We start from the raw sequence: 20,133 nt of genomic DNA on the forward strand, positions 1-20,133 counted from the left end.
TTATTTTGTTACTTGAATATGATGGAATCAATATTGCAAATCACATTCACACAGTTCCTCAGAAATCACTGGATTTGGCAATTACAATTTTAAATAAAATTATATTTTCTCCTTAATGACAGAGCAATACCTAGTCATTAGAATGCAGGTTATGTAATTACTGGATTGCACCCAGAATATAAAACCATCATCTTGCCTTCTGTGGCATCTGTGATGCCTTTCTACAGTATATGATGGTTCAGTGCAGTAATATAGTAAAAATGTGCCGCTTCTTACTTGTTTTGTGTTTTTATACTCATTTATACCAGAAATTTGCACTGATGGAACTGGAGCTGTCAGAATTATGATCTTCATTTAAATTCTCTTTGAGAGTTTCCTCATCTTCAAACTTGAAGAAAGTATTTATATAGCATTTGTAGTCCTAGGTATACTTCACAGAAATTGATAGTCAACTGTCGGTGAGTTATAAATAGAATCATAGAATCATGAAGGTTGGAAAAGACCTCCAAGATCATCAAGTCCAACCATCAACCTAACATCACCATGTCCACTAAACTAGGTCCTGAAGTGCCATGTTTACACATTTTCTGAACACCTCCAGGGATGGTGACTCCACCACTTCCCTGGGCAGCCTGTTCCAATGCCTGACCACTCTTTCAGTGTTTCCTGATACCCAGCCTAAATCTCTCCTGCTGCAACTTAAGGCCATTTCCTCTTGTCCTATCGCTAGTTATTTGGAAGAAGAGACCAACACTTGCCTCCCTACAACCTCCTTTCAGGTAGTTGTAGAGAGCAATGAGGTCTCCCCTCAGCCTCCTTCCTCTTCTCCAGACTAAACAATCCTGGTTCCCTCAGCTGTTCCTCATAAGACTTGTTCTCCAGACCCTTCACCAGCTTCATTGCCCTTCTCTGGATGCACTCTAGCAACTCAATGTCCTTGTTGTACTGAGGGGCCCAAAACTGAACACAGGAAGTTACTGCATTTTATTAGCATTGAACTGTTAGTAGCAAACCAACATTTTCGTTTGCTCACTTTTCAAGCTGGTATCTTGATCTCTGACACAATGAGGAGAGGCAAAAATGCAGGCCATTACAGTGTTTGAGGTGACACGAGGTCCCTGTGCAAGCCACTGAAGTGACTTTCTTCAGACTTCAAGGATGTATAACATACCCTAGGGAATGGCATGGCGAGTGTTTTGGGGCATGTGGTCCTCAGCTGGCTGGGAGTGCATGGAGGATGACAGAGATGCAACCTAGTGCCATCCATTCATCCTTTTCTATGGTTAACTGAATAAATGATTCCCAGTGCTGCACCTGGGCTTAGTCTTGGAAAGAACTGTTTGGAGCAGCGCAAAAGAAAACTGGAGGCAAATGAGCAACTAAGCAATGCGGTGCTCCCTCTAGCCGATTCTCCTCTCTTATTTATTAGTGTAGACATCTCTGAAGTTTGTTGGCGATGTCTCTAGTGAGAAAAGGGAACTGAAGGTGACATCTGCTACCTTTTGATATGTTCTGCACATTTTACAGATTTTACAAATTTGGTGAGATGAGGCTTTCAGTCCTGTTACGGAAGCTTTGCAGAATGTACTGCTTTATTTCCAGTAATATAATGTTATTTTAGATCCAATCTGGATCAGTTGTGTGATGAGAGTGTGAAGGCCCTACGTGTTATCAGACAAAGGAAATTCTTAGATGTGAAAAGAGTAATGTTGATGTGAGGCCTTACTAGATACTGGGAAAATGTAGAGTGAGCTTTCTGAAACGGGCCAGAGAAAAGACCTAAAAGGAGGGCTGATCTTCAAAAAAGCTGAATGCTTTTCCTAGCTAACATACAGTTGAGTTTGTTCCATTCTTGTAAAGCTAATATATTGCTTCTGTTTGTTGAAAAAATACGATCTAAAAGAAGATAACTTTTTTTCATCCAACTTCCTGTGAATGTCATGTTCCTGCACCATATTTAGGTCCAAATTACTGTGGATTTTTGTGAAAGGAAGAATGAGCAACTATTTTTCCTGACATCAGTGTTTTATGATTACTGAGCTATTTAGAAATATTTGACATTGTACTGATTTTCTCTCTTAAAATAAACTTTTCTGATTACCCTTACATTTCAGTGATTTCTTTTGTGCCGTAGAGAATCTGCAGCTTATGAGGTAACTGGCAAAAAGTCTGATCCATCAGCATTTTTGTTTGCTTTCTTGAGTTTGTAGTGGCACAGCAACAATGAAGAAGCAATCATCCATCATTCAGCTAGTCAAAAAGAATAAAGATTTGAAAGTGGAAATAATTCGTGGTGTTAGCACTACTCATTTAAGTTCTATGTGACTTTATTGGAGCAATAGTTTTCCTTCGGAATTTAAACCAAACTTTATAATCTGGAATAGCAATGAAATTATCGAGCGGACTTCCCCAATAATCTTTTCATATAATTTATTTATTTTCATTGCTATTAAACTTTTTATTTAAGGCAATGGACCGTTAAGTATACCCTGACTAGAAAAATCTCTACTGGCGAAAAAGAAAGCATCTTCAGATTTGTAACTACTTCAATTTTAATAAAAGTCTGTAGTATACTTCTCAAGCAAATTTTCTAGGTCTATGCAATATTGCCAAACCTGATACCTTAAAGAATACAAATCAGGATCCAAAAAAATCTTGAGAAGAGAAACTTCTCCTGAGTTTCTCTCTGGGGACTGAATTTATGTATTTCCTATATGAGTAGGAGGCTCATAGCTTTCCCTTTCAGCTGAAATTCTCAGTTAACTTTGAGAACAAGAGTTTGATTCTAAGAAAAACCCAGCGAATGAGATTTACAAAAAAATATTTCTGCAGTTAGCAGCCGTACAAATATGTGATGATGACTTTGAAACTCCATGACAAAACTGGAGACAGAGGAGGCCAAAACAACTTAGAAACAGAAGGTCAATAAAAAACTTACATGTATTATTAATTACAGACAGACTCTATATAAATTAGCATTTCAGCTTTTGAGGTGAGGTTGTTGAAACTTTTCTCTGCAGAATACACTGAAAAATACATGTTCTCTGTGGGAGTTTGAAGGATCTTGGATTTTGAACTTTTGTAAAAGACTACTTTCCTATCACATTGAATTTCTATTTCCATTTCTATTTCTAGTATCCTACCAGTGTCATGCCTTTCCCTTGAGGTTTTGGTCGATCTTAAGACAAGTGATACAGAGAGAGGATGTGAGGTACTGTGAGGGATGCTTGGAGATCTGAGGATGAAAACCAGCCATGATAAAAGCCTGTCAGTCCCCTAAATACCAGATTCACAAATTGTTTGCAACTCCATTTTAGATCTGGGTTATACTGGTAGAAGAACAGAACCCTTTGGCACTCTCCCTGCCTTTGAGAGTGGTTTGCAACGCTATATGTTATCTCTAGCTAAGCAGACTGAAACGAAATATAGGAACAGACCTGGTCATTTTATATCCTGAGTTACCTGGAGGTAAATATTGTAATCAAAACAAATGCCCATCCCACTACCTTTACTCACTCCTTTGTATGGCAATACTACAGATGGTAAATCATCATTTTACGAGATTCATTCTCTATATAAAGCACATCAACCTCTGCTGTTTGTAACCATGAACATGAAGGTGGGCACTTTATTCTTCATGTGAGTGCAGAGTTTGGCTCCTGCAATACATGCACTGAATAGTGGCTGTCCTGCATGAAGAGCATTGACTAGCGATGAGCTGGAGTCTCTATTGAGTAATTCTATACGTAAAGCTGTGATCTCAAAAAATTTACCTCGCAGGTTGTCTAAGTTCAGCTTCTAGGTTTGAAATGTGTGGCTTAACAGTTTGTGTTAGTCATCTCGCTTGGTAGCTCTCATTCCTGCTAGGATGCTTTACACTCTGTTTGTATTTTCTGTCCTAGGTCATATCAGAAGTCTTGGTGGAAGCTTTGGCTTAGTAGGACATAGAGGAGCGGAAATGAAAATATGACCCCTATACACTAAGTTGTGGTGCCAAAATGTGCATGGTTTCAGAATGCACCTCTTTCATTCTTTTTCACATATAGCTTGAGATTTCAAACAGCAAATAGACTGTGTGAAACAGCAAAGGCTGGAATGTATTCCCACTGAAGAAACTGTATATTCTGCAGCTCCACTACAAGTTCTTCTAGGGCAAGCATGCCTTATTGCCACATGCCTTGATGTGTGCTTGCAGCTTTTAACTCACAGAACAGTGACACTTCCCCCCCCCCGCCCCAGCTTCCTCCCTTTAAACTAGCTTAGCATCTTAAAAACTCAGGAATTCTTATTAGGGCTAGGTGGCTTATGCTTGTGTGAGAAAAATATTTGTTGAAAAATGTGCCTTTATTCTTTACAAAGCAGACCTGAATTTGCCAGTTGTGGACTATGACCCTTACTACAAAATCATTCTCAGGACTCAGGAAATTAAATTGAATTTCATCTCCTGAGAGTGAATGTCTGCATTACGTTTGACCTCTGGAGAGGGACTTAACCAGCATGCTGGTTAAGAATTCCAGTACACAACATCTCCTAAATCTTTACTGCCAGTAGTCCTACTTTTTCTATACAATTATCGTATGATCTTGTAGCAATGATCTCTATACTTAGGATGGTTCTAGCTATTATGCTTCTTGTACTGAGTGGAAGAACATCAGGGCTGAATCCCTTCAGACAAAAAGGCAGCTGAATAAAAATCCTCTATATGCTGGGTAAGTTTCCTAACCCTGGATGAGAAACTAAAAAAGTAAGAAGAATTTCTGACAAAATCGATGCCCTTTGGTTTTGTGAATACTTCTGATCTTTTGGTGGATCCAGCTCTTGAATACAACCCCAAATTTTTAAAATTTGGGTTAACTGAATACCTTCTTGGTTAGCTGCAGCAATCAAAAAGTGCAACTGCTTGCACAGCCTTTTTGGTGATCTTCCACGACATCCGAATAGCCTGGCCGGAGTGAAAAGAAAACAATGAAGTATATCCTTTGTCACTAAGACAATAGAGCAAATCCTTGCACATGACACTCTTCTAAGCAAGATTAGTTTACGTAGGTCTTGCAACTACCAGTGTGAGTGCAAAATTTTCTGGAAAATACAGAGAGAGTAAAGCATCAACAGTGTGCTCTTAAGTGCAGGAAGACACATTTTGCAGAGCTCTGCAAGGATCTGTCCTGCATCTGAACATGGTAAAGGTCTAGTTAACTGTCTGGATTACAGAATATAAACTGTTTATTGAATTTGTATATGAGAGTGGAAGATAGGCTTACATTCAAAGTGATTTTGTCAAAATGAATAAATATTCTGGAAAAAAAAATGATATTCAATAGAGACAGTGCAAAAAGGGAGAAGTATTCAGCCACAGAGACAGAAATAGGAACAATCAATTAGGTGGTAGTTAATTTGAGGGAAACTAAGCCAACCAGAGTTTAAACCATATCACAAAACGGTCATTAGTTAACAGCCTACTGCTGTTACAACCAAAGCTCGCATTCCACACGGAAGCATGGAAAAAGAGTGCACACCGTGACACATACACAATTATCCTTTTTTTTTTCCTTATAACTGCTTACAAGGTCCCAAGTACCATTTTACATCCAACTTTGGACGTTGCACTTCAAGAAAGATACAAATCAGTTGAAGATGGTCCTGATGAAAGCAGTAAGAGATATTAGCTATTGAGATGTCCTGGAGTGCCTGTGGAACAGCATCTGGAAGTGGGCTTTAATGGTGTGAAGACCGAGGGGAATACTCCGCTGGCTGTCTCTTTGGTGGCTAGTGCAATACTCTGAAATCACAGCAAGGAAGATTCAGGTTAAACGTTAAGGAAAAGTTTGTAATTGCAAGTCAGAACAGATTGCCTGAGGAGGCTGTAGTGGTGCTATCGCTGGAGGACTTCAGAATGGGTTAGACAAACACTTGTCAAGAATGACATAGATGTAGCTGATCGTGCCTTGGGGCAGAACCATGGAGGATCTGACCTCGCAAGGTCCCTTCCAGTCCTACTTTTATGTGAAGAGCATTATGCTCTTTCCTCCCACCTCACCTTCAGCGATCGGAGTTCTTCTGTTCCTCCCACAAGCTTTCCTTTATCTCCAGCTACTCTCCTAAAAATAACCTTTAACTGCTGCTTTTACTATTTTATGCATGTGTAGGAACTGGTTTCTGCACAAGACAGTTCAGTGGATGGACAAGGTCGGTTTCACCCATGAAAAAAGATAGGACTGCTTCTGACCTTTTGTAGAGATGCACTTCAGTTCCAAAAACAGGGTTCCCACTGCAGGATGTAGACCTAGGCGTTTAGAAAGATTTTAGCCACCGATAGAAAGATAGACTGCAAGTGAAGCGATAGCTGTTTATATGCAGGGCAGAAAAAAAAAAAAAAGTTAGATATGCCTGTATTTTTCAATAATAATTCAAGACACATTAACGTTGCTAGTCTGGTACACATTTTCCCACTGTTTGATGAGAGGAGGCTGAAAGGGCACCAGGTCCCAGTAAGCTTAACCGAAGCGTCCTCCCGTTTTGCTTGAGAGGAGTTACTTGGAGAAGACAGGATAAGTGCACCACGTCGGCAGGGCAAGCATCTGAACCCGGACCAAACGCCCAAACGGGTCTGATGCGACAAGCAGGGCAGAGCCGACAACCGGAGCTACATCGCTTGGAACATCTCCTTCCCTCGGTGCCGCTCCCCGGGCGGGGGGTGACCCCGGTCCCCGGGAGGGGGGAAGGCGGGGGGCAGGCGGTGCTGCGGGGGAGGGAAGCCGGGAGAACCCCGCCAGGTGAGCGCCCCGCCACCGCCCGGCGCAGCGGGCCGGGCCCCGGGGCAGCGGGCCGCCCGCGGGCCCTCAGCGCGGTTCCCCCCGCGTTTCACGTAACGCCGTGGAGGACGGACCGGAACGGGAATTGCAAGCCCCGTCCCCGGTGCGCGGCGGCGGCGGCGGCGGCAGCAGCAGCGGCAGAGGCGGCGGCGGGGCCGCCCGGCTCCGGCCCGCGGTCCCCGCGCCGGGGGCCGCCAGCGCTGAGCCTCCGCTCGCCGCCTCGTCCGACGCCGCGGAAAGGCGCGGAGACAGCGGACAGCGCACACATGGGGTGGCCGCGATGAGGGGGCGCGGCGGGGCGGGCCCGCTGCTGCCCGCGCCCGGCCCGGCCGCCGCACGTGGTGGCGGGGGGCGCGGGGGCTGCCCCCTCTTTGCCCGACTCCCTGGCGCGGCGGGGTGCGCGGCGCCTGCCTCTGCGATTCTCTCACATTTGGTTTTTTTGTTGGTTTTCTTTAATTTTTTTTTTTTTTAACTGAAACTCTTGCTTAGCAAATTGCGCGTGATGAGCTCACGCTGCCGCGCCCCGCCGCCCCGGGCCCGGGCAGGCGGGGGCGGGGGCAGGGGAAGGTGAGGCGGGCGGGCGGGCGGGCGCGGCGAGCGGCGGGGTCCGCGCAACGGTAACGCTCCCGCTGCGCCCCGCAGCCGGGAGGAGAGGGCGCTCTTTCGGGCCAGCGCTGTTTACTGGACTCGGCTCGTTGCGGGGGGTTGCCTCTTTTTTTTATTATTTTTTTTTTTTTTACTCCACCTCCCGCCGTGTGCCAGGCTGTTTGTCGCTCAAGTGGCTCCATGAGCTCCCCCGGGAGCGGCACAGGGGCGGGGGGAGCGGCCGCTAGCTCCGGCCCCACCGCCGCCGCTGCCGCGGGGGGCGGCCCCGCCCGGGCACGGGGTGGGCGGCCGTGAGGCGGGCGAGCGGGCGGGCGAAGTTTCTCCGCGGCGCCGGGCCCCTCCGAGGGACAGCGGGGAGGGAAGGTCCCGGCCTCACCGTGCTGCTACCGCCGCCGTTACCGGAGCAGCCTGGCTTTGGCCATGAAGAGGAAACAGAAGAGGTTTCTGCAAATGACGCTGCTCTTCACCGCGGCTCTGATTTTCCTGCCCGACATCGGCCTCTGGTCTCTCTACAAGGAGAAGCACCTGGTGAAGCCCGCCCAGCCGCAGGTAGGTGCGAAGCCGCCCGGGAGCGCTGCCCTGCGCTGCCCCGCTGCGCGGTGCCGGGAGCGGAGTGGGGAGGAGGAGGTGGGACCCTGTGCGCCCCTTCGGTTAGCCCAGGGTGATGCTGGGTTCTGATCGTCTTTACGAGAAGAGGAGCTTTTTTTTTTTTTTTTTTTTACCGCAACTTTTATTTGGCTGTCTGTCTGTAATACTTCTCGAACCCGTGCGTGGCTGTATGTCCGCTGAAATGGCTGGGGGTCCACCCGGGTAACTCACCACCCAGGCTGTTTGTTTCCTCTTCCTTTCTGTTGAAAACTCGACAGAAGTGACTGACAGTCTTCTCCTCTTCTGAATGGTACTGATGTGACCTGATACAACCACGCTGTGTGTAACTGCTTGTCAGGCTGATGTCACAACGAACTTTTAAATATTTCCAGTTTACAATCTCTTCAATCACTGTTACGAATAACAGCAGTTGACATAGGCTGTTTTTTTTTTTTTCTGAAGTTATTCTTCAAGTCGCTGGGTTTATGGATGGCTCATAAATCACAGCGTAACCTGCATTAAGCGAAGTTTAGTTTCAGGGAGTTGTAATGCAGGGCTTTAAAACCATGCGTGTAATTTACCAAAGCTTATATTTGTTCTGTTCAACAGTGCTATGCTCCTACACGGTAATTGTCAGTGTAATTGAAATATAATATAAATATTTCATAGGTCATTAGTAAGAAATTATGGGCTTGTTTCATCTTTTTGCTTGTTTGTCACTTGCATGGCAAGTTAGAACGTAGGCATGTTAGAATGTATTAGGCAGCACCAGGTATCATTTTAGTGTATTAGTAGTCTTAATTTCAAGGGTCATCACCCATGTATATAGTGTACTTTCCACATAGTAAATGTAATTCAGTCAACGTCTTCAATTGAACAATAATATGTTTGATTCTTTGTTAATATTCATTACAGAAGTTAGTCCTCCAAAGTATCGTAACTTTGGTTAATGAAATATGCTGCATGGAAGATGCTTTATTACTACAGGAGGAAGTTAGGGATGGCTTCTTAATTTGAAGTGTAGTTTATCTTTCCAAGGGTTTTAAAATGCAGTAGGTGTCAGGTGCTAGATTTTAGTGCGAAGTAATTTCTGCTAAAAGAAAATTGTACATGATCATAAGTGTCTGTCATTAGTTTACAAGGTACATGCTGTAGGGCAGTTTGTAATGTACTTTGTGATTTAGGAAAGCTAAGCTATTCAATGCTTTCCATGATTTCCATGTTTGTTGCATGGCTTTTTAAAAGACACATGCCTTGACATAAGGTGAAATTTCTAACGTTCAAGACTGCACCCTAAGTAGAGCGTGACTGGATATCACTCAAAGGGAAATAACTTTAAAAAAAAAAAAAAGTTCTGGATAAAGTGGTGGAAGAAAACCTTGGAGATCAGCAGCTGAGCATACATGAAGGGCTAGTGAGACTTGCTAATGAGACCCCAGCAAATTTTAAATCCTAGATTTTCTGAAAGGAGCTTTTTACTAGCTTCCTTTTTTATCTTTTTTTTTTTTTTTTTTCCCCCCACTCTTTTTCCCACCTGAATACTAATTGAGCAGTAATGGGCAGTAATGGGACTGTTTAATGGGAAAACAATAAAAATGAGCAATGAAACTTTGAACCTTACAGCTGACTCTAATGTAATTGCACTATCACTGTCAGATTTGAAGTCATGTTGGCAATGTCATTACCCAGCAAGGACAGCAGGTTGAAGTAGAGGCGAGTAATGCAATTACGGTACTTATGTCTTTCGATGTGCACGTCATAACCCAAAATGCATACAAGGAACAAGGGTTGAAATAACAGTTTTGAGTTCAACTCCTTTAAATATAAAGGAAGTTGTAAGAAGTGTATTTCCTTGAGACTACACTAGAAATGAGGTCATGCTAGAAATAGTGGAATACTATCAGAGTAGAACTATAACTTTTTTTTTCCCCTGTTAAGTTAGTAGGAGATGCAAGAATTTCAATACTCAACACAGTCTTTCTTTGCCCATGAGGTGTTCAATTGCTCAGTATTTAGTGTGACTTAACACAAGTTTAAAGGTCATTCCTACTGAAACTGCAGCGGACTTTTCTTTTATATTCTGAAGTGATGTTAGGTTCCGTAGCTGTGTATGTAGAGTCGGCATACGAGACAGTGACGTACAGTCAGACTGCTGTGGTGTGTCGTGACCATGGAAGAGGGGCAGAGCTGTCAATAACTTTAATATTAAAGTTAGCCATAGGCTGAACAGGTTTTGCTCTCTTGGGTAAAATGTGTGTCTTGTAGTATTCTGACAGTGACAGTAACGTTTATAAACATGCCATCTTGTTTTAATAACGATTAAGTTAATGTTACTGACCATCAGGTGTTTTTAAGGAGATGACATGGTGAAATTGTGATTTTTCTGACTAGTTCTAAATTAAACTTTCTCATTAATTGCTAAAGCAGACATCCCAAAACTTGCCCACGAAAGAGGGCTCTGTCAGCCGCTCCCACCACCCAAGTCGCTTGCCACAGTGCTGGAGCAAAGGAGAGAGAGCAGGCTGATGGAAGCAGCGTTGATATCCTGACAGCAGTAAGCAGAGAAGCTGTTCAAAAGCAGACCACAATGCAAGAATAGTCTGTTTCTATCAATGGTAGAACAGTGTCCCCTGGGGACTGTGTCATTCCCAGTGCCTAGAAGAGGAGAACTTGTGCCCTTTAGTACTGTCTAGAAATTATAATGTGACAAAATAAGTTGACTTTTTTATTCTTTAAAATAGTGCTGCAGTGAGTTACGTAAGAGTATTTTTTTTTGTCATTGTGCAAATTCTGTTCCTGAGCAGAGCAGCTCTTCTTCAGGAAAGATTAAAAGATGAGAAAATGGTATTGACAACTCTGATTTCAGACAGCAATAATGATCGTGATCACTGTACAGTAATTCTGTAAGCGTTATTAACCTCTAAGTGTTTCATACAAACTTACTATTTTTTAACCTATCACGTTTTCCTAAGGTTTTTGCTTGTGAACTTGATAGGCTTGGTCTTTATATTTTGATAACTGTTGTTTACTTTTGGTTTATCACAGTATTTAAAGTGGAGCTTCAATGGTAGAGGTACAGATGTTAAGGTTTTGAGTTACACGGAGCGACAAGCTCTCCATAAAATATAGTTTGACGATAAAGTGGCACTCGTGAGGAAAAAAATAGAAACAATTTCTGGTTTAATTCTTTCTAAGTCAGTGCTATGGGAATAAGGGAAATGGAGTTGAGTTTTGATTACAGTCTTTACAGCTAGGTTTTTTCCTGTCACTGAAATACTACATATGTGATATAAGTACCCTATCTGATCTTATTTCTGATAAAATCCCAAGGGCTGGGTGTTTGGATACTAAGTTACGCTGCTAAAACTTTTAATTTCAATTTTATTTTCTGTGGAGGAAAAGCAACAACAGATGTAGTCCTACTCCAAACCTGATTATCTGATGCTATCTAAAGTTAGTGCTACTTTATTTGGCTACAGTAAGGCTTTATCCTTGCCTGTTTATATACTTTCAATATGTGAAAAATAACTTCATGTAAGAGAACCAAATTTCCTGCAGCAGCTTTCCAGTGTCCATAATATAGGTATTTGGTGAAGTGTTGTGAGATACATTTTTTTTTTTCTGTTTTTATGGGATGGCACCTTAATGCATTTCAACTTCATCTGTACTGTTCTATTCAGTTGTCATCTCCCTGCTTCTCGATGTCAAATCTCCTCATTTAAAACTGGATTGAACAGCAGCATCTCTTAGTCGCAGATGCTCTGTAATACTTATTCATAGGTATGTTATTGAAATGCTTTATGATGTGTAAAGTAAGAAAAGAAGGTAGATGTCTGGCTTCATTCTACTTAGCTTGGCGCAGTGGGGCATACTACTTTAACCTCCTGATTTAGGCACTTCTGCGGGAGGAGTTTGCTTTCTCAATGGTGTTGGCCCTTTTTATTCTTCTGCCCAGAGCAGAGACCAAAATACAGCCATCCTGCCAGGGGAAAGCGCTGTTTCATGGCATGGAGAGAGAGTCACGCTCTCTTTCCCTTGTGTGGTGAATCCTGTATTTCTGTCTGGTTAGCCTCATGATTAGGTCTTTCTCTTGGGGTATCTGAGGTATGAATTTAAATGAACTCCTCAGAATAAGGAGAACTTAGTTCGTACAAATCCTGGGCCTGTGTTGTAGCTGTCAGAGATGCAAAATCCGCCTTTCCAGCCTGGTGGCTATGAAAGTGCTAATTTTGGCTCCTGAATCCAGGAACAGGTTTCGGACCAAAATCTGTCTTGCGAAGGGTCACGGGTTTCTGAAAGCTGTGAAAGAGATGAAAAAAAGTTATTTTACCCCAAAGTTCAATGTTTCCTGCTGTTTGGAACACGGCTTCTGAAAATCATAGTTGTTCCAGGACAGTTAGCTCTGTTTACTCACGGTTGATACCAGTGAAGCACAGAACTTGGGTTTGTAAATTCTGTTTCTGGAGCTGCATAAAAGCTGCCTCTTGAAAGTGAAACTTACCAGTCCCCCCACCCCCCAGCTATACTACCCTTGCTTTTCCAGTTGATTTCAACAGCTACAAAATGTTACATTAAGTATGGTTCAGTGAGGACACAAATAGACACCTATTTCCTATGATTCCACTGTCGGGACACTGTCGGTTACTTATGTGTGCAGTTCCGCTGTCTCTGTTACTTACCTGTGCTTTCAGCACAAACTTGTGAGATGGGAGATTTCTGTTCTCTTTAAAAGAGGAGTAAATAAAGTATAGAGTGACAAACAGGCGTAAGTCTACAAAAGTAGCTGCCTGTTTACTATTGACATGAATTTGCACTATTTGGCAAGAGTTCATGGCCAACCACAACAAATACTGATCAAATTAAGCCTCACTTTCTATGCTCAGTTTCTGTGCACGTACAGTTTTGAACAAGTCCTCATTTCGCTCTCCAGAGCAGGAGCTGGGACCCTGTGTCTTCAATCCTCTTTTACCCTCTTAGCCCTCTTAATTTCTGTGCCGATGTGTCAGCTCCAAAGGCTGCCATGTACGGCGTGGCAAAATAGAGCTCGGTGTCTTAAAATGCAGGGCACTGGCAATCTGCGTTTGCCATTTAAGTATTTAACAGTCAAACAGTTAACACTTCTGTAATTCACTTCTTTATCTGAATTGTTCCTGTATAATTTTATTCCCCTGTATATATTGGAGCCTACTGAGGAAAATATCATTTGAGGTCTAAAACCTTTGTTAGTTTTAAGATATAATGTTATTTTTGACAATTAACAGTATGTTTCTCTTGTATTTAGTATACCAGAGGGAGCCCTCCTGTGGTTAATTTAATACCTATCAATTTTCTGGAATGTTGCTAAACAGAGTATATCTTACTGGATAAAATGGACTGTTTTCTATATTTAGTTTTCTTTCCATTTAACTCAGCATTTGTAATGCATTTCAGCTGATATTATTGTGGTAGTTACTTTTTTTTTTGTTTTAAGCACAGTCATTTCAGATTAATCCAAATCAAAACACAAGGTCAAAAATCCTCTGTGCAGGCCAACATTTGGACTTGTAGAGAAAGCACTGTGAGGAGATGAGGAGGATTCCGTGGTCTTGTTGAAGCAGTGGGATGCAGGATTGCTCACTGATCAGGGGGACGTACCCAAGCTGTGTTTGGTCCCCTTGCTGGGACATGATGCTCACTTCTTTCCTAAACTTCCTCATCTCCCTGTGCATGGAATGTAGCTGTTGTGTTTGGGTCCAGGGAACTGCAGTGGTACTGTAGGTGCATTCTGGTTGGGAGCCAGATTGCACTGTGACAACGTGCATACCATTTGGTGGAGATAAAACTGTGTATGTAGGCAGGTGTCTGTTCACATATAGAATAAAGAACAATTCAGTTTTTCTTTCTTTTTTTTTTTTTTTTTGAATGCTCAGACAGGTAACTTATGGTCTTTGTCTAGCAATACGCTGATGTGCGCGTTTATAGCAATTGACTTCAGCAAAACTGAGTGTATGCTAACTGTTTTGATGGATCGGGGCCAGGAGCAGACATGTTTGGTTACTTCAAATAAGGCTGGAAAAAAAAATAACTTAGAGGTTGACAAGTTAAATACAATGCAGCTCAGGAATCCTAAGCTAAAATCCTACATCTATTGTAAATGTTCCTCACTGTCAAGAGACCAAATTATGCTGACTGAAAGAAATAGTAATCCTAGTTTTTTAATGTTCCTTTAAAATGTGAAAAGGCTTTGTTAGGAGATGTCGACCTGCTATACCAACTCCTTTCTGAGAATTCCAGTGTAAACTGGTTTTTAAGGTAAAGCTCTATTGTGATTCATTGGTTCCAAACTGGTTTTGACAATTGTCACATTTGGAGTAGTTTTCCTGGGTGATAGGCTTGGCTTCTCAAAATCTGTCTTCAACAGACAAATGCTTTCCCTCTTCTTTATGAAAAAGTGCTATGGCAGAGACCTACTTGAGCAGGTTTACTCAAGAAGTAAAGTAGAGGAAGAAGATCTATTGTACGAATTTAACATGATTTCATGCTTCTCTTTCAAGTTTTTTGCCTTCATTTCCATAATTTCCATACATCTTTCTTCATGGAGAAGATGACATAACTCCAAGTCTATTCAAACGCCTGATGATTCCAGTCAGCTGTTTAATCGCTGAACTTATAGCAATATATTAAGAGAACTGTAGGAATGAAGATAATGAAGGGTATGTGCAGCTAGCATAGAAATATATAGGCTACAAGATCCAACTGTTTTTTGGATGTTTGTACCCTGTCAAGTCAGGGCTGCCATGTTCCTGTTCAAGGTAGTGTTTCACAAGGACAATGCTGTTTTATGCTGCCATTTTAAGATCACTTGGCAGATCTTATAGAAGGAATTTCCTATCCCCTCTTTCTCCTGGCTAGATCCTGTTTATTGAAGACCTCTGCCCTCATTTTTAGGAAGCAGTCACTAGCTGACATAGGAGACTTTAATCTAGCCACGTGTGGGTTTAACGGGTAACTACAGCAGCCCTTTCCCTCCATCACCTCCAGCTGTTGGTTACTATTCAATGCCTGAATTTTTCAGCCAAATCTCTGGTGACGGGACATAACAACATTTGACAGATGCTTCACTGCATCATCTGAAACCACCTCCACAACAGTTTAAGCCTATCTGCCAGACTTTTCCCTGAAGTAGTTGAAGAATATTTGCATACCTGCTGCAGAGCCATGTGAGCTGTAACCCCTGTGAGAGCTGCAGCGACAAGGAGTTTGGGGCTCGGTAACATCTGGCAGTGCTGTGAACGTGCAGTGCCCTCAAACTTCTGTCAGGTTTGTGCCAGCTAAGAGTTACCAGGCCCAGTGCAGTTCCCTGAATTTTTCAGTTGCTCTTTTTTTGTTTGTTTGTTTGGTTTTTTTTTAATGCCGAATTTACAGCACAAATTGGACATAGTAGACCAGAAGATCTGGCCCATACAACTTAAATGTTTCATTGATCGGTGATAAATGATTGTTTCTGTGCTGAAGATACAGTGGCAATTTAACAGTTTACTTCTGTGCTATACGGTGGTTTATGACAAGATCCGATCCTGCTAAGAGATTCAACTAGGCAGGGTAATTATCTGAACTAGAATTTGGTCAGGACACCTGTGTTAACACCGGGTGCTTTAGAAATTGGATTGCTCACTGAAGTGTGTAAGTGTAGATTTATTAGACTAACTTAAGATGCTCATTTGCTTAAAGCATTATTTTTCATACTTGTACAGAAAATAGAATAACAGATAAGTTTATTTAGAAAATTTTAGCATGTTTACTTATTGTTGCTCTCTGAAAATAGTTTCCTTTAAATTAAGTACTAGGAGAATGCAAACAAATGCTTAGAACAAGCAAGAACATTTTACAGCCAGACTGTGACAAGTTCTGTTTATAGATGAAGATGGGGAAGAGCAAGGGCTCCCTGTATCTCTGTTCAGAGGCAATGTCTGGGAAATGCAGGCCCTGCACGTGTGTTCCTGCAACGTTAACAGCTTCTGTAGTGTGAAGTAAGTATTTTATTCCATATGGTTTTGTCTTGTTGTGATTAAAATCTCCTAGTTTTGCATTAGATAATATAATTGTCTATCACAGGCAGTTTGTCTTTCTGTTTTGTCATCCAATTCCCTGGGCTAAAAGTTGTGCTTGTAATATAACACTTGGGAGATGCTGCTGAAGCTTTACATGGTTGTGTTAGAAAAGGCAAGGTGAAACCTGGAGTACTGCGTCCAGCTCTGGAGGCCCCAGCGCAAGAAGGACATGGACCTGTTGGAGTGAGTCCAGAGGAGGGCCACAAAGATGATCAGAGGGCTGGAGCACTTCTCCTATGAGGACAGGCAGAGAGAGCTGGGGCTGTTCAGCCTGGAGAAGAGGAGGCTCCGAGGAGACATTACAGCAGCCTTCCAGTACCTAAAGGGGGCCCACAAGAAAGCTAGGGAGGGACTTTTGGCAAAGGCATGTTGTGACAGGATGAGGGGTAATGGTTTTAAAATAGAAGGAGATAGATTCAGACTGGATATAAGGAAAAAAGATTTTACAATGCGAGTAGTGAAGCACTGGAACAGGTTGCCCACAGAGGTGGTAGATGCCCCATCCCTGGAAACATTCAAGGCCAGGTTGGATGAGGCTCTGAGCAACCTGATCTACTTGAAGATGTCCCTGCTTCTTGCAGGAAGGTTGGACTGCATGACCTTTAAAGGTCCCATCCAACACAAACTGTTCTATGATTCTAAACAAGTACACATGTACTTGGGAGGTTTGAGATACTCCCACCTAAGACAGTTAGCTGCAACAGGTACTGGCAAGAGAAATCTCTCTTCTGCACAGATTAACTACACCCTTGGGAAAATTTTGCCAGTCCCTTACAAAGCCTGTACAGAATCAGCAATAGTTAGCCAGAGCTAGGTAACTTGAGAAGAGACTGTAAATTGTACCAAATATTGTGCTGAAGCAGTATGCTTCAGTCATTCACCAGCTCTGAATCATCTGTCTTCCACAGAATATAACAGAATGTAATACATAGTTTTATGCAATAGTTCACTTATATAACTTTTTTTTTTTAATATGAGAGACAAAATACCTACCGTGGTCCTTCAATAGGGAAAGCCCTCTTATTTCTGCACAGCAGCACACCTACGTCTCTTGCCTCTTTCTCTCCTTTTTGTTTTCTTCTTTTGGGGAAAACCACATTTCAGTTTCTTTAATGTTTTTGAGACTCCATTTTATTTCTAGGTAAATTATTGTATAGGATTGCTTGAATCTTGGAAATGTTTAGATTGCTTTTTCTATAGAATGGTAGTTTCACATTAGCTTGGGGAATGCATGAAAAAGACACATTAATGCCATCCTACAAGAGATATATTGCTATTTTTCAGGCTCTGATAAATGACTACATTTTAAGTTGCATTTGGTATGGATACGGAATGAATGACAGGCTTGAACGTTTGTTGTTTTTCCAGAATTGCTCAACATAAACTAAAGTGACAGTCAAATTGCTGATCAAATTTTGCAATTATAACACCAGCATAAAAATGTAAATCCAGAACTTTTATGACATTAAGTAACAAATTCTCAACTAATGTTACAAGATCATTAGAGACATAGCATACATAGACGTAAAAAGTGAAAACTCAAAAATTACATGCAAAAGCCTCACAACAAAATATTCCTGTAGTATATTTAACTTGTGTTGCACATCAGATTAAATCTTTTTCAGCATAAGGGTATCCTTGACATAATTCCCAATGATAGTGAAGCCGTGGGAATGTCTCCAAGTATATGGAGACCCTCCTCCTAATGATGATTAGATTTTATTTTGATCTATATTACTACTTTATCTATATTGAAGACTAAGAGAAGGGTGGTTTTATCTGTCCATTTTCCCTGAAGTAATCCATTTAAGAGATACAAGCCCAATGAAAGTGCAGCCAGAACATATTTATTAGCCTATGCGTTGCTGACATGAAAGTGAAATTGCGCTCACCTCCACCAATTGCCTATATATACTATGAATTTTAAAAACAAAATTGAAAGCTGGCATCTTGAGCTCTGCAAACAGACAGGCCATGTCTGCAGGAAGGGCTGCAGAGGAGGGCAGCCTCTAGAGCTCCTTCAAGGAAAGCAGCAAAGCTGCAGAGGGGTGGGAAATAAATCTGACTCGAAGCACAGTCCACTGCCTTACGTGACCTTTCCCCATCTTTTTTGTCTCCTCACTTCATAGGGAAAGGATGCACCAAGAGCAGTAAAAATGCTGAGACATTGTTTAAGTCATCCATACACAAAGCGTAGAGAGAAACTGCTTGACAAGGAGTTGTTATTAACGTGAGACTTACCTTTTATAAAACTGAGGTGGTATCTCAGAGAATTACTACTCAGAAATTCCAAGTGCTGCGGTTCATGTGCTGACCCCACACAGAGCAATAGTGCAGTCACTGAAGATAAAGGTGTTTGCATTGAAGCAGCTTCAATATGAAAAAGTGAGAGAGAATTTTTTCTTCAAATGCTCGAGACGCGCAACAGATGTCTCTTTCAGAAGCAATGAAGAAAAATGGTGTTTTATATTGGGAAAAGAGAACTGGAGATGGCATCATGCTAAGCAGCAACCTGCTTCTGCACCTGGAGTGGATGTGCGTGGCAAATGAACACAGGAGATCAAGCCCAGGACACATCTACGTACCGCCTGTGTGTGTTGTAACCCCTTCAGACAGAGGAGGTCTTGGAAAAACTTGCCTTTTTCTTGTGTTGTAGTGACGTTTGTTCTGTAACTCAGGAAACAAAAATCTTACTGAAATGAGTTTAAAACTAAAATTCAGTGATTTGAGACTCTTCAGTGCATTTTAAAGAACCTGTTAGTAGAATAGATTGTTCAGAAATGGTTGTTAGTCTGGGCTTTGAGTTTTTTCCTTTTGTTTATATATACACACACATACACATACTTACACACGTGTGGGTTTGTTTATGGGCAGGAGGAGGTAAAGAGACCATCTTTGCTTCCTAGAGGGAGAGGGAATTTGCTTTTCTGAAAGTAACATGCCCTAACAATCTTATGAGGAATAGAACTGAAAGACACTATGCAAATACATGGGAAAGCACATGCTTATGAGTGTAAATTCAGTACAATTTTTTTTTTAAATAAACATGGATTTTTGGTTTGTTTTTGTCTCCCCTCCTTCTTTATGCACAGATTGTATGTGGGCTGGCTTTATGTTTGGTTTTTGAACAGTGATAGATTTAGACGATCTACTGAACTTCTTTTTTCCTCTCTACTTCTAAGTCTTGAAATATGTAGGCAATAAAGTTGTTGGCTGATTTAATTTATGGCCTTGATTCTTTCCATTCTTTCCTGTTAGTCGTTTCTACTCTTTAGACCACAGAGTCTCATACAGATTTCTTTAGGAGACCATACACAAGCTTGTTAAAATAGCACTTGTCCAAGGCTGCTTGTCCTTACAATATACTTAGCTAACCTGCTTTTCTCCTGACACGTGTGATCTAAACTAATCAAACGACTGACCTTCTCTTCCATTTAGTAACCTTTTTCATATTGCAGATTAACCTCCAATTTAATTCCTGGTTCTTAGAGAGACCAGCTACTATTTTAATGATAATGGAGAATGAGAAGCTGCCAGAGTGTTAGGATGGAAGTGACGGGAAGGAAACGTGAAAGAAAGGAAAATGTACAGTCAGGAGAAGAATAAGGAAAATATATCCCGTGAAATATATTTCTGGGACTAAGTCACGTTGCTATCATGTTTCCTATGCCTTTTCTTTCATGTTGCTCTAACCTGCATCTCTGGCGTATATTATTATCATATTATTATTATTTAAAATGCATGCTAACTGCAACCTTGCTTCTCTCTTCTAATTTATTATAGCATATTAGTGAAGCTGCTTTGGAATACCCTGGATTAATGATGCATTTAAACTGTTTTAAACTGACCCTGGCCTAGGTCAATTATTGAAGTAGTGCCAGTGAGGAATATTTTATTTTGATTGCAGTAAGCTCTTAGTTTTATGTTAACCGCATCGTACAAACATGACCTGTGGGCTTTTAATGTTGTAGTGAATTGAAATTGTGTGAATAAAGCATGCTTTGTATTTTTATGTCGCAAACTGAGGCTCCTTCTTG

At 41.7% G+C, this 20,133-nt stretch overlaps 2 protein-coding genes across 2 annotated transcripts in view; one reads left to right on the forward strand and one right to left on the reverse strand.

Moving 5' to 3' along the window:
• SCRG1 (stimulator of chondrogenesis 1) overlaps nt 1-20,133 on the reverse strand; it is a 780,146-nt gene that overhangs the window by 136,198 nt on the left and 623,815 nt on the right. The window lies entirely within an intron of this gene.
• The window catches only part of GALNTL6 (polypeptide N-acetylgalactosaminyltransferase like 6), a 487,857-nt gene continuing 475,513 nt past the window's right edge, over nt 7,790-20,133 (forward strand). The window contains exon 1 of the mRNA XM_086746397.1: nt 7,790-7,967. Within this exon, the coding sequence (XP_086602523.1) occupies nt 7,839-7,967 (129 nt within the window). The 5' untranslated portion in view covers nt 7,790-7,838. The remainder of the gene's footprint in view (nt 7,968-20,133) is intronic.

Source organism: Chlamydotis macqueenii, chromosome 4 (assembly GCF_036417535.1).
Source record: "Chlamydotis macqueenii isolate bChlMac1 chromosome 4, bChlMac1.mat, whole genome shotgun sequence".
NCBI lineage: Eukaryota > Metazoa > Chordata > Aves > Otidiformes > Otididae > Chlamydotis > Chlamydotis macqueenii.